Raw genomic sequence first — 21242 nt, 5'->3', positions numbered from 1 at the left:
TTTTCTACGGCTGGAGTTTTGTCGTTAGATTTCTAACGCTCACTTCAGCCACGACTCTAAATACCGGCGTTAGAAAGATCCCATTGAAAAGATAGGATACGTAATTTACGTAAGGGGATCTGCGGTATGGAAAAGTCGCGGCTGAAAAGTGAGCGTTAGACCCTTTTTTGAGTGACTCCAAATACCGGCGGTAGCCTAAAACCAGCGTTAGGAGCCTCTAACGCTGGTTTTCACGGCTACCGCCAAACTCTAAATCTAGGCCTCTGTTCTTTATAATCATAAACCATAGCATCCCATTTTCTTTCTTTAAACGTGATTAGGTCATTCTCATAACTATTCATGTGTTGCTTTAATTTGGTGAGCCAGTCACCCTCCTCTAATTTTGAAAGATGTTGTTCGAAGGTTTTGATCTCAGAATCCAACTGCTGTAAAATCTGGTTTACTTCTTCATTTACCAACAGTACCAAATCCAGAGAACATTTGTTCAGGATCCCACACCATTTTCTTCAGAATACTGGATTATTCCTCCCAATAGATGGAACATTACGGATACGAAACCCCTTTGAAATAAACATCTTTCTATGCTACTGTGACAAATAGCAGCCATGAAGTTTAAAGTCCACACCACGTTTCTTAAAGGGACACTGAACCCAAATTTTTTTCTTTCGTGATTCAGATAGAGCATGACATTTTAAGCCAATTTCTAATTTACTCCTATTTTCAAATTTTCTTCATTCTCTTGGTATCTTTATTTGAAATGCAAGAATGTAAGTTTAGATGCCGGCCCATTTTTGGTGAACAACCTGGGATCTCCTTGCTGATTGGTGGATAAATTCATCCACCAATAAAAAAGTGCTATCCAGAGTTCTGAACCAAAAAAAAAAAAAAGCTTAGATGCCTTCGTTTTCAAATAAAGATAGCAAGAGAATGAAGAAAAAATGATAATAGGAGTAAATTAGAAAGTTGCTTAAAATTGCATGCTCTATCTGAATCACGAAAGAAAACAACCGGTGGTTGCTGGGCTCATTGGAAAGTTATATATATATATATATACTTCAGAGTTGAAAAAGGAAGGAATACTTCCAAAAGCGTGTCAACTTATAAATGTATAGTTAGTCCAATAAAAAAGTATCATATATATATATATATATATATATATATATATACAGTATCTCACAAAAGTGAGTACACCCCTCACATTTTTGTAAATATTTTATTATATCTTTTCATGTGACAACACTGAAGAAATGACACTTTGCTACAATGTAAAGTAGTGAGTGTACAGCCTGTATTACAGTGTAAATAACTCAACACACAGGCATTAATGTCTAAACCGTTGGCAACAAAAGTGAGTACACCCCTAAGTGGAAATATCCAAATTGGGCACAAAGTGTTAATATTTTGTGTGGCCACCATTATTTTCCAGCACTACCTTAACCCTCTTGGGCATGGAGTTCACCAGAGATTCACAGGTTGCCACTGTAGTCCTCTTTCACTCCACCATGACGAGATCACAGAGCTGGTGGATGTTAGAGACCTTGCGCTCCTCCACCTTCCATTTAAGTATGCCCCACATATGCTCAATAGGGTTTAGGTCTGGAGACATGCTTGGACAGTCCACCACCTTTACCCTCAGCTTCTTTAGCAAGGCAGTGGTAGTCTTGGAGGTGTGTTTGGGGTTGTTATAATTTTGGAATACTGGCCTGCAGCCCAGTCTCCGAAAGGAGGGGATCATTCTCTGCTTCAGTATGTCACAGTACATGTTGGCATTCATGGTTCCCTCAATGAACTGTAGCTCCCCAGTGCTGGCAGCACTCATGCAGGCCCAGACCATGACACTCCCACCACCATGCTTGACTGTAGGCAAGACACACTTGTCTTTGTACTCCACACATGCTTGACACCATCTGAACGGAATAAGTTTATCTTGGTCTCATCAGACCACAGGTCATGGTTCCAGTAATCCATGTCCTTAGTCTGCTTGTCTTCAACAAACTGCTTGCGGGCTTTCTTGTACATCATCTTTAGAAGAGGCTTCCTTCTGGGATGACAGCCATGCAGATCAATTTGATGCAGTGTGCAGCGTATGGTCTGAGCACTGACAGAGTGACCCCCCCACCCCTTCAACCTCTGCAGAAATGCTGGCAGCACTCATATGTCTATTTCCCAAAGACAAACTCTGGATATAATGCTGAGCACGTGCACTCAACTTCTTTGGTCGACCATGGCGAGGCCTGTTCTGATTGAAACCTGTCCTGTAAAACTGCTGTATGGTCTTGCCCACCATGCTGCAGCTCAGTTTCAGGGTCTTGGCAATCTTCTTATAGCCTAGGCCATCTTTATGTAGAGCAACAATATTTTTTTTCAGATCCTCAGAGAGTTCTTTGCCATGAGGTGCCATGTTGAACTTCCAGTAACCAGTATGAGAGAGAGTGAGAGCGATAACACCAAATTTAACACACCTGCTCCCCATTCACACCTGAGATCTTGTAACACTAACGAGTCACATGACACCGCTGTTATATAGGGAGGACATGATGACCCCATTAGCTTATTGCCACCAGTGATACATTATAGTGCATGTTGGTTCTTTATAGATTTGATATGCAGAGATGCTGAATATAAGATAAATTATATACAATATACTACTATAACTAGACTAAAAATTGTACATATTTCCAGATAGATTCATGCATATAACCTTCAACTCCCTTTATAGTTTTGTATTATTAATAAATATGCAAATTATATTAATATCACATTATTTATTATTATTAATAATATAATTTTTTGCAGCAAACTTTTATCACTACACCTTCAGACAACATGACGCAGAGAATAGGAACTAAAGTTTCTAGCAAAAAACCCCTCTACTTTCAAGTGCATTATGAGATTTGTAGTTTTTAAAGCAGTTGATGCATAACATTCTTTCTTCAAATGACTACAATTCCCATCATGCTACTGAAGGGATGTTTTATGTAGTAACAGCCTTAGGTAACAGGAAGTGTGTCTACTCACTGCTTTGCTTTCTATACGAATCAATCAGTGTGTAGTGTAGCGCATAAGAAACATGGCCGAGCACGTGACTTAAGGTTTGTACAGTTGTGTAGTTATGTGTGTCTTATTGTGTTACTGTGTACTGTACATGTGATATGAAAGCACCGTGTTACTTTGTGTGCCGCACTTATTGTGTTCATTTGTGCCACTGTGTCTGTCACATTGTGTGTTACTGTGTGTTGTACCAAGTGTTTTTGTGTGTCATTGTGTGTTACTGTGTTGTACCAAGTGTTATTGTGTGTCTGTCACATTGTGTGTTACTGAGTGTTTGTGTTATTTTGTGCATGTGTCACTGTTTGTTACTGTGTGTGGTGACTGTCAGACATCATAGTAGTACTAAGTACTGTATGTGTGTCATTGTGTTTGTGTTACTTTGTGTGCCAATAAGTCTTACCTAGTGTTATTGTGTGTATGTGTCACTGTGTGTTGTACTGAGTGTTATTGTGTGTGTGTCACTCTGTTTTGTACTGAGTGTTATTGTGTGTGTCACTGTGTGTTGTACTGAGTGTTATTGTGTGTGTGTGTGTCACTGTGTGTTGTACTGAGTGTTATTGTGTGTGTGTCACTGTGTGTTGTACTGAGTGTTATTGTGTGTGTGTCACTCTGTTTTGTACTGAGTGTTATTGTGTGTGTCACTGTGTGTTGTACTGAGTGTTATTGTGTGTGTCACTGTGTGTTGTACAGAGTGTTATTGTGTGTGTCACTGTGTGTTGTACTGAGTGTTATTGTGTGTGTCACTGTGTGTTGTACAGAGTGTTATTGTGTGTGTCACTGTGTGTTGTACTGAGTGTTATTGTGTGTGTCACTGTGTGTTGTACTGAGTGTTATTGTGTGTGTCATTGTGTGTTGTACTGAGTGTTATTGTGTGTGTCACTGTGTGTTGTACTGAGTGTTATTGTGTGTGTCACTGTGTGTTGTACAGAGTGTTATTGTGTGTGTCACTGTGTGTTGTACTGAGTGTTATTGTGTGTGTCATTGTGTGTTGTACTGAGTGTTATTGTGTGTGTCACTGTGTGTTGTACAGAGTGTTATTGTGTGTGTCATTGTGTGTTGTACTGAGTGTTATTGTGTGTGTCACTGTGTGTTGTACAGAGTGTTATTGTGTGTGTCATTGTGTGTTGTACAGAGTGTTATTGTGTGTGTCACTGTGTGTTGTACAGAGTGTTATTGTGTGTGTCATTGTGTGTTGTACAGAGTGTTATTGTGTGTGTCACTGTGTGTTGTACTGAGTGTTATTGTGTGTGTCACTGTGTGTTGTACTGAGTGTTATTGTGTGTGTCTCACTCTGTTTTGTACTGAGTGTTATTGTGTGTGTGTGTCTCACTCTGTTTTGTACTGAGTGTTATTGTGTGTGTCACTGTGTGTTGTACTGAGTGTTATTGTGTGTGTGTCACTGTGTGTTGTACTGAGTGTTATTGTGTGTCACTGTGTGTTGTACGGAGTGTTATTGTGTGTCACTGTGTGTTGTACTGAGTGTTATTGTGTGTCACTGTGTGTTGTACTGAGTGTTATTGTGTGTCACTGTGTGTTGTACGGAGTGTTATTGTGTGTCACTGTGTGTTGTACTGAGTGTTATTGTGTGTCACTGTGTGTTGCACTGTGTTATTGTGTGTGTGTCACTGTGTTGCACTGAGTGTTATTGTGTGTGTGTCACTGTGTGTTGTACTGAGTGTTATTGTGTGTGTGTGTCTCACTCTGTTTTGTACTGAGTGTTATTGTGTGTGTGTCACTGTGTGTTGTACTGAGTGTTATTGTGTGTATGTCACTTTGTGTTGTACTGAGTGTTATTGTGTGTCACTGTGTTGCACTCAGTATTATTGTGTGTATGTCACTGTGTATTGTAGTGTTATTGTGTGTGTGTGTCTCACTCTGTTTTGTACTGAGTGTTATTGTGTGTGTGACTCACTCTGTTTTGTACTGAGTGTTATTGTGTGTGTGTCTCACTCTGTTTTGTACTGAGTGTTATTGTGTGTGTGACTCACTCTGTTTTGTACTGAGTGTTATTGTGTGTGTCACTGTGTGTTGTACTGAGTGTTATTGTGTGTGTGTCTCACTCTGTTTTGTACTGAGTGTTATTGTGTGTGTGTCACTGTGTGTTGTACTGAGTGTTATTGTGTGTGTGTCACTGTGTGTTGTACTGAGTGTTATTGTGTGTCACTGTGTGTTGTACTGAGTGTTATTGTGTGTCACTGTGTGTTGCACTGAGTGTTATTGTGTGTGTGTCACTGTGTTGCACTGAGTGTTATTGTGTGTGTGTCACTGTGTGTTGTACTGAGTGTTATTGTGTGTGTGTGTCTCACTCTGTTTTGTACTGAGTGTTACTGTGTGTGTGTCACTGTGTGTTGTACTGAGTGTTATTGTGTGTGTGTCACTGTGTGTTGTACTGAGTGTTATTGTGTGTCACTGTGTGTAGTACTGAGTGTTATTGTGTGTCACTGTGTGTTGTACTGAGTATTATTGTGTGTGTCACTGTGTGTTGCACTGAGTGTTATTGTGTGTGTGTGTGTGTGTCACTGTGTTGCACTGAGTGTTATTGTGTGTGTCACTGTGTGTTGTACTGAGTGTTATTGTGTGTCACTGTGTGTTGCACTGAGTGTTATTGTGTGTGTCACTGTGTTGTACTGAGTGTTATTGTGTGTGTGTGTGTCTCACTCTGTTTTGTACTGAGTGTTATTGTGTGTGTGTCACTGTGTGTTGTACTGAGTGTTGTACTGAGTGTTATTGTGTGTGTGTGTGTCACTGTGTGTTGTACTGAGTGTTATTGTGTGTGTGTGTGTGTCTCACTCTGTTTTGTACTGAGTGTTATTGTGTGTATGTCACTTTGTGTTGTACTGAGTGTTATTGTGTGTCACTGTGTTGCACTCAGTATTATTGTGTGTATGTCACTGTGCATTGTACTGAGTGTTATTGTGTGTTTTTCACTGTGTGTTGTACTGAGTGTTATTGTGTGTCACTGTGTGTTGTACTGAGTATTATTGTGTGTCACTGTGTATGTCACTGTGTGTTGCACCAAGTGTTATTGTGTGTATGTCACTGTGTGTTGCACCGAGTGTTACTGTGTGTATGTCACTGTGTGTTGCACCGAGTGTTATGGTGTGTGTAATTGTGTGTTTGTATTACTTTTTGTGCCAATAAGTCTTACTGTGTTTTACCAAGTGTTATTGTGTATGTCACTGCGTGTTGTACCAAGTGTTATTGTGTGTCATTGTGTATTTGTTTTACTTTTTGTGCCAATTGTGTGTGTCACTGTGTGTTGTACTGAGTGTTATTGTGTGTGTCACTGTGTGTTGTACTGAGTGTTATTGTGTGTCACTGTGTGTTGTACTGAGTGTTATTGTGTGTCACTGTGTGTTGCACTGAGTGTTATTGTGTGTGTGTCACTGTGTTGCACTGAGTGTTATTGTGTGTGTGTCACTGTGTGTTGTACTGAGTGTTATTGTGTGTGTGTGTCTCACTCTGTTTTGTACTGAGTGTTATTGTGTGTGTGTCACTGTGTGTTGTACTGAGTGTTATTGTGTGTATGTCACTTTGTGTTGTACTGAGTGTTATTGTGTGTCACTGTGTTGCACTCAGTATTATTGTGTGTATGTCACTGTGTATTGTAGTGTTATTGTGTGTGTGTGTCTCACTCTGTTTTGTACTGAGTGTTATTGTGTGTGTGACTCACTCTGTTTTGTACTGAGTGTTATTGTGTGTGTGTCTCACTCTGTTTTGTACTGAGTGTTATTGTGTGTGTGTGTGTCACTTTGTTTTGTACTGAGTGTTATTGTGTGTGTCACTGTGTGTTGTACTGAGTGTTATTGTGTGTGTGTCTCACTCTGTTTTGTACTGAGTGTTATTGTGTGTGTGTCACTGTGTGTTGTACTGAGTGTTATTGTGTGTCACTGTGTGTTGTACTGAGTGTTATTGTGTGTCACTGTGTGTTGCACTGAGTGTTATTGTGTGTGTGTCACTGTGTTGCACTGAGTGTTATTGTGTGTGTGTCACTGTGTGTTGTACTGAGTGTTATTGTGTGTGTGTCTCACTCTGTTTTGTACTGAGTGTTACTGTGTGTGTGTCACTGTGTGTTGTACTGAGTGTTATTGTGTGTGTGTCACTGTGTGTTGTACTGAGTGTTATTGTGTGTCACTGTGTGTTGTACTGAGTATTATTGTGTGTGTCACTGTGTGTTGCACTGAGTGTTATTGTGTGTGTGTGTTTGTGTGTCACTGTGTTGCACTGAGTGTTATTGTGTGTGTCACTGTGTGTTGTACTGAGTGTTATTGTGTGTCACTGTGTGTTGCACTGAGTGTTATTGTGTGTGTCACTGTGTTGTACTGAGTGTTATTGTGTGTGTGTGTGTCTCACTCTGTTTTGTACTGAGTGTTATTGTGTGTGTGTCACTGTGTGTTGTACTGAGTGTTATTGTGTGTGTGTCACTGTGTGTTGTACTGAGTGTTATTGTGTGTGTGTGTGTGTCACTGTGTGTTGTACTGAGTGTTATTGTGTGTGTGTGTGTGTGTGTCTCACTCTGTTTTGTACTGAGTGTTATTGTGTGTATGTCACTTTGTGTTGTACTGAGTGTTATTGTGTGTCACTGTGTTGCACTCAGTATTATTGTGTGTATGTCACTGTGTATTGTACTGAGTGTTATTGTGTGTCACTGTGTTGCACTCAGTATTATTGTGTGTATGTCACTGTGTATTGTACTGAGTGTTATTGTGTGTTTTTCACTGTGTGTTGTACTGAGTGTTATTGTGTGTCACTGTGTGTTGTACTGAGTATTATTGTGTGTCACTGTGTATGTCACTGTGTGTTGCACCGAGTGTTATTGTGTGTATGTCACTGTGTGTTGCACCGAGTGTTACTGTGTGTATGTCACTGTGTGTTGCACCGAGTGTTATGGTGTGTGTAATTGTGTGTTTGTTTTACTTTTTGTGCCAATAAGTCTTACTGTGTGTTTCACCAAGTGTTGTGTATGTGTGTGTCATTGTGTGTTGTTTTCAGTGACATTTGTGTGTTACTGTGTGTATGTCACTTTGTGTCACTGTGTGTTGCACCAAGTGTTATGTGTATGTCACTGTGTGTTGTTGTGTGGTTGTGTTACTTTTTGTGCCAATAAGTCTTACTGTGTGTTTCACCAAGTGTTATTGTGTGTCGTGTGTTATTGTGTGTTGTACCAAATGTTATTGTGTGTGTCATTGGGTGTTGTTCTAAGTGTTATTGTGTGTGTGTGTGTTGTTACTGGTGAGAGGGCTTTGTGTGTAAGACAGAGGGAACCTCTCCATAATATTATATATATTGATTTATAAGTTACTTGGTAGGGGCTCTGTGAGTGAGGCAGAGGGAACCTCTCTATAACATTAAATATATATTGATTTCTCGGTTACTGTGAAGGGGATATATATATATATATATTATTATTTTTTTCCAAAAAGATTGGAAAAGTAAACCTTATCCAGCACTACACATAAAGTCATGAATAAATATAGAGAAGGAACTGTGAACAACTCAAACTAAACACATATACACAGTTGTAAACGATGATGCAACAAAATAGTTTATTGCTGTGATATTAGAAAATAATGTGCAAAAATTAAGCAAAAAATGATACAATTCATCATCCAAAGAATCCCATATTAAGCATATGCAGTACATTAGTTACCCCTCACACATACAGAAGAGCTCTCTTATCCAAAGTTTAAGTGCGTCCACTGTAAAATGCAGTTTAGCTAGAACATAAACGGTACTCTTCCTGATATGTATGTCTAACTGGATCTTATATAGGAAAGTTCACAGTGGTACAGAGCGTGTTTGCAGGTGTACAAATAACACTGTCGGGGCAGACTTATGTATCAAAGTCCCTGTAAGAAATCCCCTTCACTCACTCTACACAAGAGGGAGCTGAACAAATGCCAGAGGAGCCGAGCATTTCACTCAGCAGGGATGACAGCGTCCAATTTCATATCAGGTGTAACGCTAAGCCACTGAACGTTACCAATATTACCCGAGTCCTGAGTAACAGAAATTCTTCACCCTCGTGTTTTCGTTGGAACAAGATAACCCCCGCTCACGACCTTTCCAAGGATATCCACAATAAAGTATGAAAGATCCGATCAGAGGTAACTGTAAATTCAAAACGCTGTAATTCCAAACAGCGTGGAAGTCGGCAGCAAGCCGATGCTGACTGTTGCTACACGTGTTTCACCCTACGTCACAAAGGGCTTTCTCAAGCTAAATGAATCAATATCCGGTCTAAAGATTCAGCTCCTATTTAAGCACAGACCCAACAGGTGAAATAAAACAGTATGTATAATTGCACATATTTTAACATAAACGCAAAAATCATAGCCTCCTTTTGTCTCAAATATTGTCCAATGGGAATAGCATTAATTTGGTGTTGGGGATGATGACTTGAGGCTTCAAGAAGTGTATTGGCTGATGTACTTTTCCTAAATGTTTCAGTGGTTAGGACTTACAACCCCTTCTCTATAATGCTATAATGATGTTCTATTGCTATTTATTTAGGCTATTTTTCCTATGTATGGATGTCATTAATTTAACTGTGTATATATCTTTAAGCATTTTCTTGCCGTTATTATATATGAGAGTAGGCAAGTCAAATACACTTGGAATCATTTTTGCCTATCACGGTTGTTATATGAAGCAACATATAATATTATTTATTTCATATATTTAGTTTCTGCCAAGGAGGCTATAATTTTTGCGTTTGTTAAAATATGTGCAATTATACATACTGTTTTATTTCACCTGTTGGGTCTGTGCTTAACCCCTTAATGACCACAGCACTTTTCCATTTTCTGTCCGTTTGGGAACAAAGCTATTTTTACATTTTTGCGGTGTTTGTGTTTAGCTGTAATTTTCCTCTTACTCATTTACTGTACCCACACATATTATATACCGTTTTTCTCGCCATTAAATGGACTTTCTAAAGATATCATTATTTTCATCATATCTTATAATTTACTATAAAAAAAAATATAAAATATGGGGAAAAATTGAAAAAAAAATACTTTTTCTAACTTTGACCCCCAAAATCTGTTACACATCTACAACCACCAAAAAACACCCATGCTAAATAGTTTCTAAATTTTGTCCTGAGTTTAGAAATACCCAATGTTTACATGTTCTTTGCTTTTTTTTGCAAGTTATAGGGCCATAAATACAAGTAGCACTTTGCTATTTCCAAACCATTTTTTTAAAAAATTAGCGCTAGTTACATTAGAACACTGATATCTGTCAGGAATCTCTGAATATCCATTGACATGTATATATTTTTTTTTAGTAGACATCCCAAAGTATTGATCTAGACCCATTTTGGTATATTTCATGCCACCATTTCACCGCCAAATGCGATCAAATAAAAAAAATTGTTCACTTTTTCACAAATTTTTTCACAAACTTTAGGTTTCTCACTGAAATTATTTACAAACTGCTTGTGCAATTATGGCACAAATGGTTGTAAATTGTTCTCTGGGATCCCCTTTGTTCAGAAATAGCAGACGTATATGGCTTTGGGGTTGCTTTTTGGTAATTAGAATGCCACTAAATGCCACTGCGCACCACACGTGTATTATGCCCAGCAGTGAAGGGGTTAATTAGGGAGCATGTAGGGAGCTTTTTGGGGTAATTTTAGCTTTAGTGTAGTGTAGTAGACAACCCCAAGTATTGATCTAGGCCCATTTTGGTATATTTCATGCCACCATTTCACCCCCAAATGCGATCAAATTAAAAAAAAACGTAACATTTTTCACTATTTTAGGTTTCTCACTGAAATCATTTACAAACGGCTTGTGCAGTTATGGCACAAATGGTTGTAAATGCTTCTCTGGGATCCCCTTTGTTCAGAAATAGCAGACATATATGGCTTTGGCGTTGCTTTTTGGTATTTAGAAGGCCGCTAAATGCCGCTGCGCATCACACGTGTATTATGGCTAGCAGTGAAGGGGTTAATTAGGTAGCTTGTAGGGAGCTTGCAGGGTTAATATCACATTTAGTGTAGAGCTCAGCCTCCCACCTGAAACATCAGACCCCCTGATCCCTCCCAAACAGCTCTCTTCCCTCCCCCACCCCACAATTGTCCCCGCCATCTTAAGTACTGACAGAAAGTCTGCCAGTACTAAAATAAAAGCTATATTTGTTTTTTTTTGTGTGTTTTTAAAAAAAGCATATTTACATATGCTGCTGTGTACTATCCCCCCTTAGCCCCCAACCTCACTGATCCCCCCCCCCCCAAACAGCTCTATAACCCTCCCACTCTAACTTAATCTGCGCCATCTTGGGTACTGGCAGCTGTCTGCCAGTACCCAGTTTAGAAGAAAACATGCTTTTGTTTTAATTTTTATTAACATTTTCTGTAGTGTAGCTTCCCCCCACACCAAACCAACCCCCCACCCCTCCATGATCTCTTTTTGTGCTTTTGCACAAACAAGATTTGGGCATTTCTTACTAAAAATATTTTCCGTAGTGTAGCGGTTCCCACCAGCTCCCGCCCGTGCACGCTCTCTCTGCACCGGAAGGCCATGTAAGGTTATTGCAGGATGCCTCCATATCGAGGCATCACTGCAATAACCGGAAAGCAGCTGGAAGAGAGCAGGATCGCTTCCAGCTGCTTTCCACACCGAGGACGTGCAGGGTACGTCCTCAGGCGTTAAGTGCCTTTTTTTTGAGGACGTACCCTGCATGTCCTCGGTCATTAAGGGGTTAAATAGGAGCTGAATCTTTAGACCGGATATTGATTCATTCAGCTTGAGAAAGCCCTTTGTGACGTAGGGTGAAACACGTGTAGCAACAGTCAGCATCGGCTTGCTGCCGACTTCCACGCTGTTTGGAATTACAGCGTTTTGAATTTACAGTTACCTCTGACCGGATCTTTCTTACTTTATTGTGGATATCCTTGGAAAGGTGGTGAGCGGGGGTTATCTTGTTCCAACGAAAACACGGGGGTGAAGAATTTCTGTTACTCAGGACTCAGGTAATATTGGTAACGTTCAGTGGCTTAGCGTTACACCTGATATGAAATTGGACGCTGTCATCCCTGCTGAGTGAAATGCTCGGCCCCTCTGGCATTTGTTCAGCTCCCTCTTGTGTAGAGTGAGTGAAGGGGATTTCTTACAGGGACTTTGATACATAAGTCTGCCCCGACAGTGTTATTTGTACACCTGCAAACACGCTCTGTACCACTGTGAACTTTCCTATATAAGATCCAGTTAGATATACATATCAGGAAGAGTACCGTTTATGTTCTAGCTGAACTGCATTTTACAATGGACGCACTTAAACTTTGGATAAGAGAGCTCTTCTGTATGTGTGAGGGGTAACTAATGTACTGCATATGCTTAATATGGGATTCTTTGGATGATGAACTTGCTTCATGTTTGCACATTATTTTCTAATATCACAGCAATAAATTATTTTGTTGCATCATCGTTTACAACCGTGTATATGTGTTTAGTTTGAGTTGTTCACAGTTCCTTCTCTATATTTATTCATGACTTTATGTGTAGTGCTGGATAAGGTTTACTTTTCCAATCTTTTTTGAATTCAATTAATTGTTTAAACCTCCTTGCACCTGGGGTCTTATCTCAGTATTTAAGGTAGGTGGGCCCCAGATCATAGTCCAATTATAATCCTGTGCTAGATATATATATATAGCACTGTTACTTAAACTATATGAACAGATTACATAAATAAACCATAGAAATGATAATGGTAATAATGATAATGAATTGAGGAGATCTATCATACTCTGAAAAGAAAAGATCCCATACATGACAGGCGGAAGGAACACTGACTCCTATAAAGCACCTAAAAGTTTACCATATACTAAGAGGGGAATTGATTATATCTGTGGAGACGCCAATCTACACCATAGAAGTACTTCTCTGCAGTGCAAACACCTTACCTCATAGGATTGAGGTCTTATCCTGTAAGTGAGACACAGGAGGTGCAATCATACACTACCTTATTGAATTATATACAGGCAATATTGTGCAATACAACTTTCCAATCCATTGCCTACATGAACTGTTTGGTTAATATTTATTAATGTGTTTAGACTCATAGGGGCCTATCTATCAAGCTCCGTATGGCGCTTGACGCCCCGTGTTTATGGCGAGTCTTCAGACTCGCCAGAAACACAAGTTATGGAGCAGCGGTCACAAAGACCACTGCTCCATAACCCTGTCCGCCTGCTCTGAGCAGGCGGACAGGAATCGCCAGAAATAAACCCGATCGAGTACGATCGGGTTGATTGACACCTCCCTGCAGACTCGTGGCGAATGGGCCGCAGCAGGGAGGTGTCAATCAACCCGATCGTACTCGATCGGGTTTATTTCTGGCGATTCCTGTCCGCCTGCTCAGAGCAGGCGGACAGGGTTATGGAGCAGCGGTCTTTGTGACCGCTGCTCCATAACTTGTGTTTCTGGCGAGTCATTGGCCGCGAGTCTGCAGGGGGCGGCGTTGCACGAGCAGCTCTTGTGAGCTGCTGGGGCAATGCTGAATACGGAGAGCGTATTGCTCTCCGCATTTATCGATGTCTTGCGGACCTGATCCGCACTGTCGGATCAGGTCCGCAAGACATTTGATAATTCGGGCTCATAATGTGCTTAGACTTATAAGCGCTTAGTTTTACCGTTTTGAATTTTTCACTCCTCAATTCATTATCATTATTACCATTATCATTGTATGGTTTATTTATGTAATCTGGTCATATAGTTTAAGTAACAGAAACAGTGCTATTTTCTCCTTTTTAGTCCTCTTCCTCCTTTATTTCTCATTGGAGAGTGTATACTGAAGTTCCCTGCTCCAGTGCACACTTTCCTTAAAGGGATAGCAGCTGAGGTTTCTGGTTATTGTTTGGTGAATATCTGCAACCTAGTTTTTCTTTTTGGTCTCTCTTCTTTTGCGCCCTATCGCTCCGCTTTTTGTTTCATTCATATATATATCTGCACCATAATAAATAGGCAGAGCTAAATTATGCTAATTATGTGGGTTTGACAAAGTGGGCGGAACTTTAGGGCATGGGGTGCGGTAACAATTTTCATGCAGGTAATTGATAGCTGCAAAGTGTCCCTGGAATTTTTTTTCAAATTTTGGCAACTATGCTATCACCATATGAAAGTATCCACAGTCACTAGCTAGCTCACAGTAGTGCCGTTCCTGAGCCTACCTAAATATGCTTTCAAAGTTTAGCAAGAGAACAAATTAAATTGAAAAGTCTCCTAAAATGTCATGTTCTGTGTGAATATTGAAAGTTTAATTTTGACTTTTGCATACCTTTTAAACTGGACAAAATGTGAAACTTTCTAGTCACATCTGTAAAATAATGGCATAAACATAGCTAAATAATAAGTATTTCAGGTCTTAAAGGAATATTTCCTGCTAATAGTGCAATATAGTAGTTTGCTTTCAATCATTACTTGGTATTTTCTGATATTGTTAAAGCTTTTTTGTCCTGTAAAATACCAAAACATACCATTATATTAATTATTAACAAGCTGAACACAGTTTAACAAAAGACATAAGTGTCAAAGTGGTGTGTGATCAGCAAACATGCTGCATGGCTAAGCGACAGTTACAAGAATGTTACCATATAGCTGTAACGCGTATTAATAACCACTAGATGGCGAAATGACAGCCTAGTCTTGAAAGGAACAGTACTTGGAACGCATACAACACTTTCATCTCACATTTTACAAAGGGAGGATATCCTCTAGCGCCAGCCCTGGTATTGTGAAGCATCTATTTACCAGGTAACAGCCGCCTATAAATAATACTTTTAATGTTCACTAAGCTCATCCGTATTCTTTATCGCAGTACTATGTGCTCTCTGAATAACAGCAGAAAATACTTCAACTCCTGTCATGCACTTGCGCCAATACCGGATGTCACGAGTATGCCACACTATTACAGGATGTTTCTTGGTCAATTGAATTATCCTTTTACTGAATGATTGTACCTTTAGCAGGTTGCACTGTTGAGTTGTTTGTGAATATAAAACTCTTGTCATGGTCTTTGGTGGGGTTAATTCGCTGTCATTTATAAAAAATATATATGTTAATTTGTTTTAGTAAAGTAAAAATATAAATTCTCCTGCTAAGGGCTAAATATATAAAAGTGCACACTGGGTATGATCATTTGCTGCCCCAGGTTATAATACAACTGGTGATTGGAGTATGAATGGGACAGTAGTGTGAAAGGCTAACACAGCAGACAAATGTTAACAATATTTGAACTCAGAGACACCTTTTATAATTACATTTGTTTTTATTTAATCCTATACAGTTTGTATTTGTACTTTTGATGTGATTACAACATTATCTATTACACACGTATGTTACAGGTCACCATCATGGTTTATGGATTCATTATTCACACAGTGGGCGCCAGCCCTGGTGGCAATGACAATATATGTAGAGTTCTGCACTCCAAAATATTCAGCTGTGATATCCTGGATGAGAAGCTGAGAGCTGAAGAACAGTATCTGGAGAGGGAGAGATTAAAAAGGAAGGAGCAGATAGCTGTGGTGGCAAGGTAATTACAGAACTCTAAACTGTCCTGCATTCTGCGGGACCATCAGGATTTGAAAACTGTCCCAATGTCCCTGATTTTAACAGTGAAACCAGGGAGCATCTGAAACCCCAACACACAATTCCCCTGATTCTGCTCCTAAATAGAAACCCCACATGTGGCCCCGTTACTGCCATGGGGGCCCTGGAACACCACTGTACCTCTAGACTTCGTGTCCCAACATTAAAAAAAGCCATTTTTACATTCAGACTATTAGAAATATATTTTTTTAAATAGCTTTGCATTTCGCTAACTCATCAGATATCTATCAATAAACTACAAAATATGTTTCAATCCATTAAAAACCACACGTTTTTGTATAAGTTTTCTAAAATATTTTTTAAGATTGTTAAAACCAATTTTGATTGTAGTCGGGTACATCTTTTTGTACAATTATTGTATAGTATTATTAGTATTCTGTTACCACATTTAATTGGTTCTCTATCCTTTGTTAAAAAGCATACCTAGGTAGGCTCAGGAGCAAACATATGCTACTGATAGCTAGTTGGTGATTGGAGGCTACACACAACCAAACAAACAAGATCATCTTCACCAGCAGCAATGTGTTTATTTGTAATTATGTTCTGCAGACTGTTTCTGTGTAACTCTGCAAACATCTCCTGTTACTTACACATTGTCCGGTGTTTATTCCATCTCAGTGTAGATAATACTTATGTTCTGGAATTATTGCTGATATGACGGGTAACGTCAAACAACAAAGAAGCGCCCCGTGTGTTTCTACAAGTTGGGTAATGAGTAGAAGGATAGGAAATCAGGGTACCCACACTTGGCAAAAGCACCCCAATGTGCTGGTAGGAGCCTGCTGGTACTTCACAGCATACCAGCGGTGCGCAGGAACTCTAAACGTAACGGTGGAGATGTGAGGTCGCTGTATAATATAGTAGGTGTACAAGTCAATAGCTTGGATAAAAACCAATCATAAACTGCTAAAAAGACTACAAGTAGGTGCACACAGGGTATATTTGTCTCCTCCCCTGTATTACCTGTAACGCGTTTCTCGGTGAGTAAATCAGCCTTTTCATCAGGCATAAATAGCCATATGTAGGTTGTTATTGATTTGATGGGTAACCTAACAAATGCCAGCAAACACATCTTATTGGCAGTGGCAGGACCTCTAGGAAGCTGTATCAGTAGATACCAGATAGCTAAGTAAAGTTTCGATTTAAAGGGACTTAAATTCCAACCTTTTTCTTCCATGATTCAAATAGAACACACAATTTAAATACAACATTCCTCCTATTTACTTCTATTATCAAATTGTTCAGGAGCGTGCACGTGTCTGCAGCACTATATAGCAGCAGTTTTATACATTAACAAGAGCACTAGATGCAGCGCTATCGTCATGCAGTGCCCCAGATGTGTGCACTCTACCTATCAAGGTAGCTCTTCAACTAAGGATAACAAGAGAGCAAACACATTTGATAATAGACCTAAATTGGAAACAATTATAAAATAGTTTTCTCTATCGGAACCATAAAAGAAACCATTTGGCTTTCATGTCTCTTTAACACCGTACTCTGTATATAACTTTGTGTCTCCTTTTGTTTGCAGGCAGACAGAGTCTATGTGTCTGCAGATGCGCCAGGCTTCTGGCCGGCCGGCGAGTGACTTTGTTGTCCATGCAGTGGATGAGGCCATAACTTTACATGAGGAGGACGTTGGCGTTTACAGCCTGGCTCCTGGAGACCCCTTCAGTGAAGAGAAGATTGTCCTGTGGGTGGGAGTCTTCTCGCTTGGCTTCTCTATGATCTGCGATGCACAAGATAACCTGACTCTAGCTGAAAGCAGCTTGCGGCTGGTTGTGAAGTATCTGATTGACTCGCTGAAGCTTCTCACACACAGCAGTAACGTTGTGCTAAAAGCAGACAAGATTGAAATGACTCTCAACAAGTTTATGCCCCATGGGCAGCTGCTTTTCCTTAATCACCAAGCTGTACAGACGCTAGAGAAAGAGCTGAGCAGTGGTATGATCTACTAGCTTAAATCAAATACAGAGCTGGGTATGGAACATAAAGAGGCAGTAAACCTTGAGATTTAATATAAACTATTTAGTTATGTGTAGCATTATGTATTTTGCACCATTTTCATGTAATTTAAAGGGATATACAACCCAAACTTTTTCTTTCATGATTCAGATAGAGCATGTCATTTTAAGCAACATTCTAATTTACTCCTATTATCATTTTTTTTTGTTCTCTTGGTATCTTTATCTGAAAAAGCAGGCATGTAAGATTAGGAGTTACATTTAGCCACCAGTCAGCAATCGCTACCCAGGTGCTGAACCAAACATGGGCAGCCTCCTAAGCTTACATTCCTGCTTTTTAAATAAAGATACCAAGAGAACAAATCAAAATTGATAATAGGAGTAAATTTGAAAGATGATTAAAACTGCTGCTCTATATCTCGCTGGTTTTCAAACCTGTCCTCCGGCCTCTCTAACAGGGCACATTTTGAGGACAAAAACTAAAGCACAGGTGAAATAATCAGTTGATTAGAAAACCTGGTTATTTGACCTGCTCTAATCCAAGGTAATCCTGAAAACCTGGCCTGTTGGGGAGGCCTGGGGACCGGTTTGAAAACCAGTGCTCTATCTGAATCATGATAAAATGTGGTTTCATGTCCCTTTATCTCTGAAAATGATATCTGTTTTTTTGTTGTTAGAAGTGGAAATGCACCCTGATGAGTTTTCAAGGCTAACTCCGCTGTATATTTTTCCATAAATGGCTTTTACTGATAACAGCTGAAAAACATTTTTCATTTATACTTCATGACTGTGACCATCCTTATCGTCAGCAGACTAAAGCCCAAATACGACAAATGGAGGTGAGGGGTGTAGCTTGGCTATCGACAATCAATAGCAGTTAAACTGATATTATTTGTTTTAAAACATTTAGACTTGGCTGACATTTTATTCTATAGCAAAATAACAGTAATGCCTCATAATTGCAAGGTGTTTACTGTCCCTTAAAGGAATACTTAACCCACTTTTTTTTCTTTAATGATTCAGATAGACCATGCAATCTTTATTTAAACAAGCAGGAATTTCAAGCTTAGGAGCCAGCCTATTTTAGGTTCAGCATCCTGGATAGCCCTTGCTTATTGGTGGCTACATTTACCAAACCAATAAGCAAGCATAACCCAGGTTCTGAACTAAATATTGGCCAGCTCCTAAGCTTACATACATTCCTGCTTTTGAAATAAAGATATCAAGAGAATGAAGAAAAATTGATAATAGGAGTCAATTAGAAAGGTGTTTAAAATTGCTGCTCTAGCTGAATCATGAAAGAGAAAATTTGGGTTTAGTGTCCCTTTAAACCGGATCAGAATTACCCAATAGCTGTAATGTATTTCATCTATTGATTCATTATTACTTGACTTAGCTTGCACAAAGGATGGCTTTATTGTTTAAAGGGACACTGAACCCAAAATTTTTCTTTTGTGATTCAGATAGACCATGCAATTTTAAGCAACTTTCTAATTTACTCCTATTATCAATTTTTTTTTCATTCTCTTGGTATGTTTATTTAAAAAGCAAGAATGTAAGTTTAGATGCCGGCCCATTTTTGGTGAACAACCTGGGTTGTCCTTGCTGATTGGACTGCACCAATAAATGAGTGCTGTCCATGGTACTGAACCAAACATTTGCTGGCTCCTTAGCTTAGATGCCTTCTTTTTCAAATAAAGATAGCAAGAGAACGAAGAAAATTGATAATAGAAGTAAATTAAAAAGTTGCTTAAAATTGCATGCTCTATCTGAATCATGAAAGAAAAAAATATGGGTTCAGTATCCCTTTAAGGGGATATGAAATAGTGCTCCTTTAGTAAAACAAATATGCTAAACCAAAGAAACATAAAAACAAATTGTGTAAAAAAACAGCAAACAATGACCTTGTTTTTTTGTGTGCAAAATTAACACAATTCTAAGTGTAGCCACTGCCCTCAGGAAGACAACAGAACTTACATGTTGGTAACTTAAGTTGCATTCTGTCCTTCTCTTGCACTCACTAAAATCCTAAGCCAGCTCAAGTTACTCTAGAAGATTTGACATCAAGCTATATATGCCTTCCTGTAGAGATCCTAGCCCTCTTGTAGGGCTGTGACAGGTATGAATGGACAGTGCACAAATAAATAAAAGGTAAAATTTGATCATGCTCCATTATCATATAAAGGCAGATACTGGAAACCCAGGAACAGCAAGTTTCGGTTGTCACTTGACAACCGAGGCTGCTTGGCCTTCCAGGATTTCTACTTTCTTTAAAGGCATACCTAAGTCCTACTCTGAGCTTGTCAGGGTACCAGGAATCCGACAGAAACGTGAAATGCTAAATTAATCACACCTTTATAAATAATAACAAAAATAAGAGGCCAAACGACAAGCCAGGAGTTAAAGCCAGAGCTGATAGGCAAGTCGAGTCAGGAGCCAAATCGAGTAGTCAAAAAGATACGCAAAGTCAGGAAAAAGCCAGGGATCAGGAACCAGAAGTGACGTCAGACAAGCCAGGTATACACAAGAACTGGAACACAGGAACTCACAAAAGTCTGAGACAACGCAGAGACAGACTGAACTGAGGCACTTTAAATAGAAAGTGATGACATCATAATTCTGGGACTGCAACATGTCTCTCACTGATAATGTTCTCCAGTTTGGCCATAAGAGGGCACCTAGGTTTAGTTAGCAGCATTACACACTCTTCAGGCAGGCAAAGAGAGAGACAGGTGAGTAAAAATGGCAGCCAGCAGCAAATACCAACGAAAGCATGATGAAACCCTGACAGAGCTTGAACACATAGCTAAAGTCCTACTCTGAGCTTGAACACATGGCTAAAGTCCTACTCTGAGCTTGAACACATGGCTAAAGTCCTACTCTGAGCTTGAACACATGGCTTAAGTCCTACTCTGAGCTTGAACACATGGCTAAAGTCCTACTCTGAGCTTGAACACATGGCTTAAGTCCTACTCTGAGCTTGAACACATGGCTAAAGTCCTACTCTGAGCTTGAACACATGGCTTAAGTCCTACTCTGAGCTTGAACACATGGCTAAAGTCCTACTCTGAGCTTGAACACATGGCTAAAGTCCTACTCTGAGCTTGAACACATGGCTAAAGTCCTACTCTGAGCTTGAACACATAGCTAAAGTCCTACTCTGAGCTTGAACACATAGCTAAAGTCCTACTCTGAGCTTGAACACATAGCTAAAGTCCTACTGAGCTTGAACACATAGCTAAAGTCCTACTCTGAGCTTGAACACATAGCTAAAGTCCTACTCTGAGCTTGAACACAAAGCTAAAGTCTTACTCTGAGCTTGAACACAAAGCTAAAGTCTTACTCTGAGCTTGAACACAAAGCTAAAGTCCTACTCTGAGCTTGAACACATGGCTAAAGTCCTACTCTGAGCTTGAACACATGGCTAAAGTCCTACTCTGAGCTTGAACACATGGCTAAAGTCCTACTCTGAGCTTGAACACATGGCTAAAGTCCTACTCTGAGCTTGAACACATGGCTAAAGTCCTACTCTGAGCTTGAACACATGGCTAAAGTCCTACTCTGAGCTTGAACACATAGCTAAAGTCCTACTCTGAGCTTGAACACATAG

The 21242-nt window shown here is 39.6% G+C and overlaps 1 protein-coding gene across 1 annotated transcript; it reads left to right on the top strand.

Moving 5' to 3' along the window:
* Positions 1 to 2985: 2985 nt before the first annotated feature.
* AP5S1 (adaptor related protein complex 5 subunit sigma 1) lies at positions 2986 to 19532 on the top strand. Its single transcript, XM_053704323.1, has 3 exons — positions 2986 to 3092; positions 15401 to 15591; positions 17200 to 19532. The coding sequence occupies exons 2-3, from the start codon at positions 15410 to 15412 to the stop codon at positions 17624 to 17626; spliced, it is 609 nt and encodes a 202-aa protein (XP_053560298.1). The 5' UTR covers positions 2986 to 3092; positions 15401 to 15409; the 3' UTR covers positions 17627 to 19532.
* Positions 19533 to 21242: the final 1710 nt, after the last annotated feature.

The sequence above is a fragment of the Bombina bombina genome, chromosome 2 (assembly GCF_027579735.1).
Source record: "Bombina bombina isolate aBomBom1 chromosome 2, aBomBom1.pri, whole genome shotgun sequence".
NCBI lineage: Eukaryota > Metazoa > Chordata > Amphibia > Anura > Bombinatoridae > Bombina > Bombina bombina.
Note: the sequence above shows the minus strand (reverse complement) of the source record. Positions and strands in the feature narration are given on the sequence as shown.

Coding starts and splice junctions, on each gene's coding strand:
- AP5S1 (XM_053704323.1), top strand. CDS start 15,410: ATGGTTTATGGATTCATTATTCACACAGTGGGCGCCAGCCCTGGTGGC. Junction 15,592..17,199: donor CAGATAGCTGTGGTGGCAAG/GTAATTACAGAA, acceptor TTTTGTTTGCAG/GCAGACAGAGTCTATGTGTC.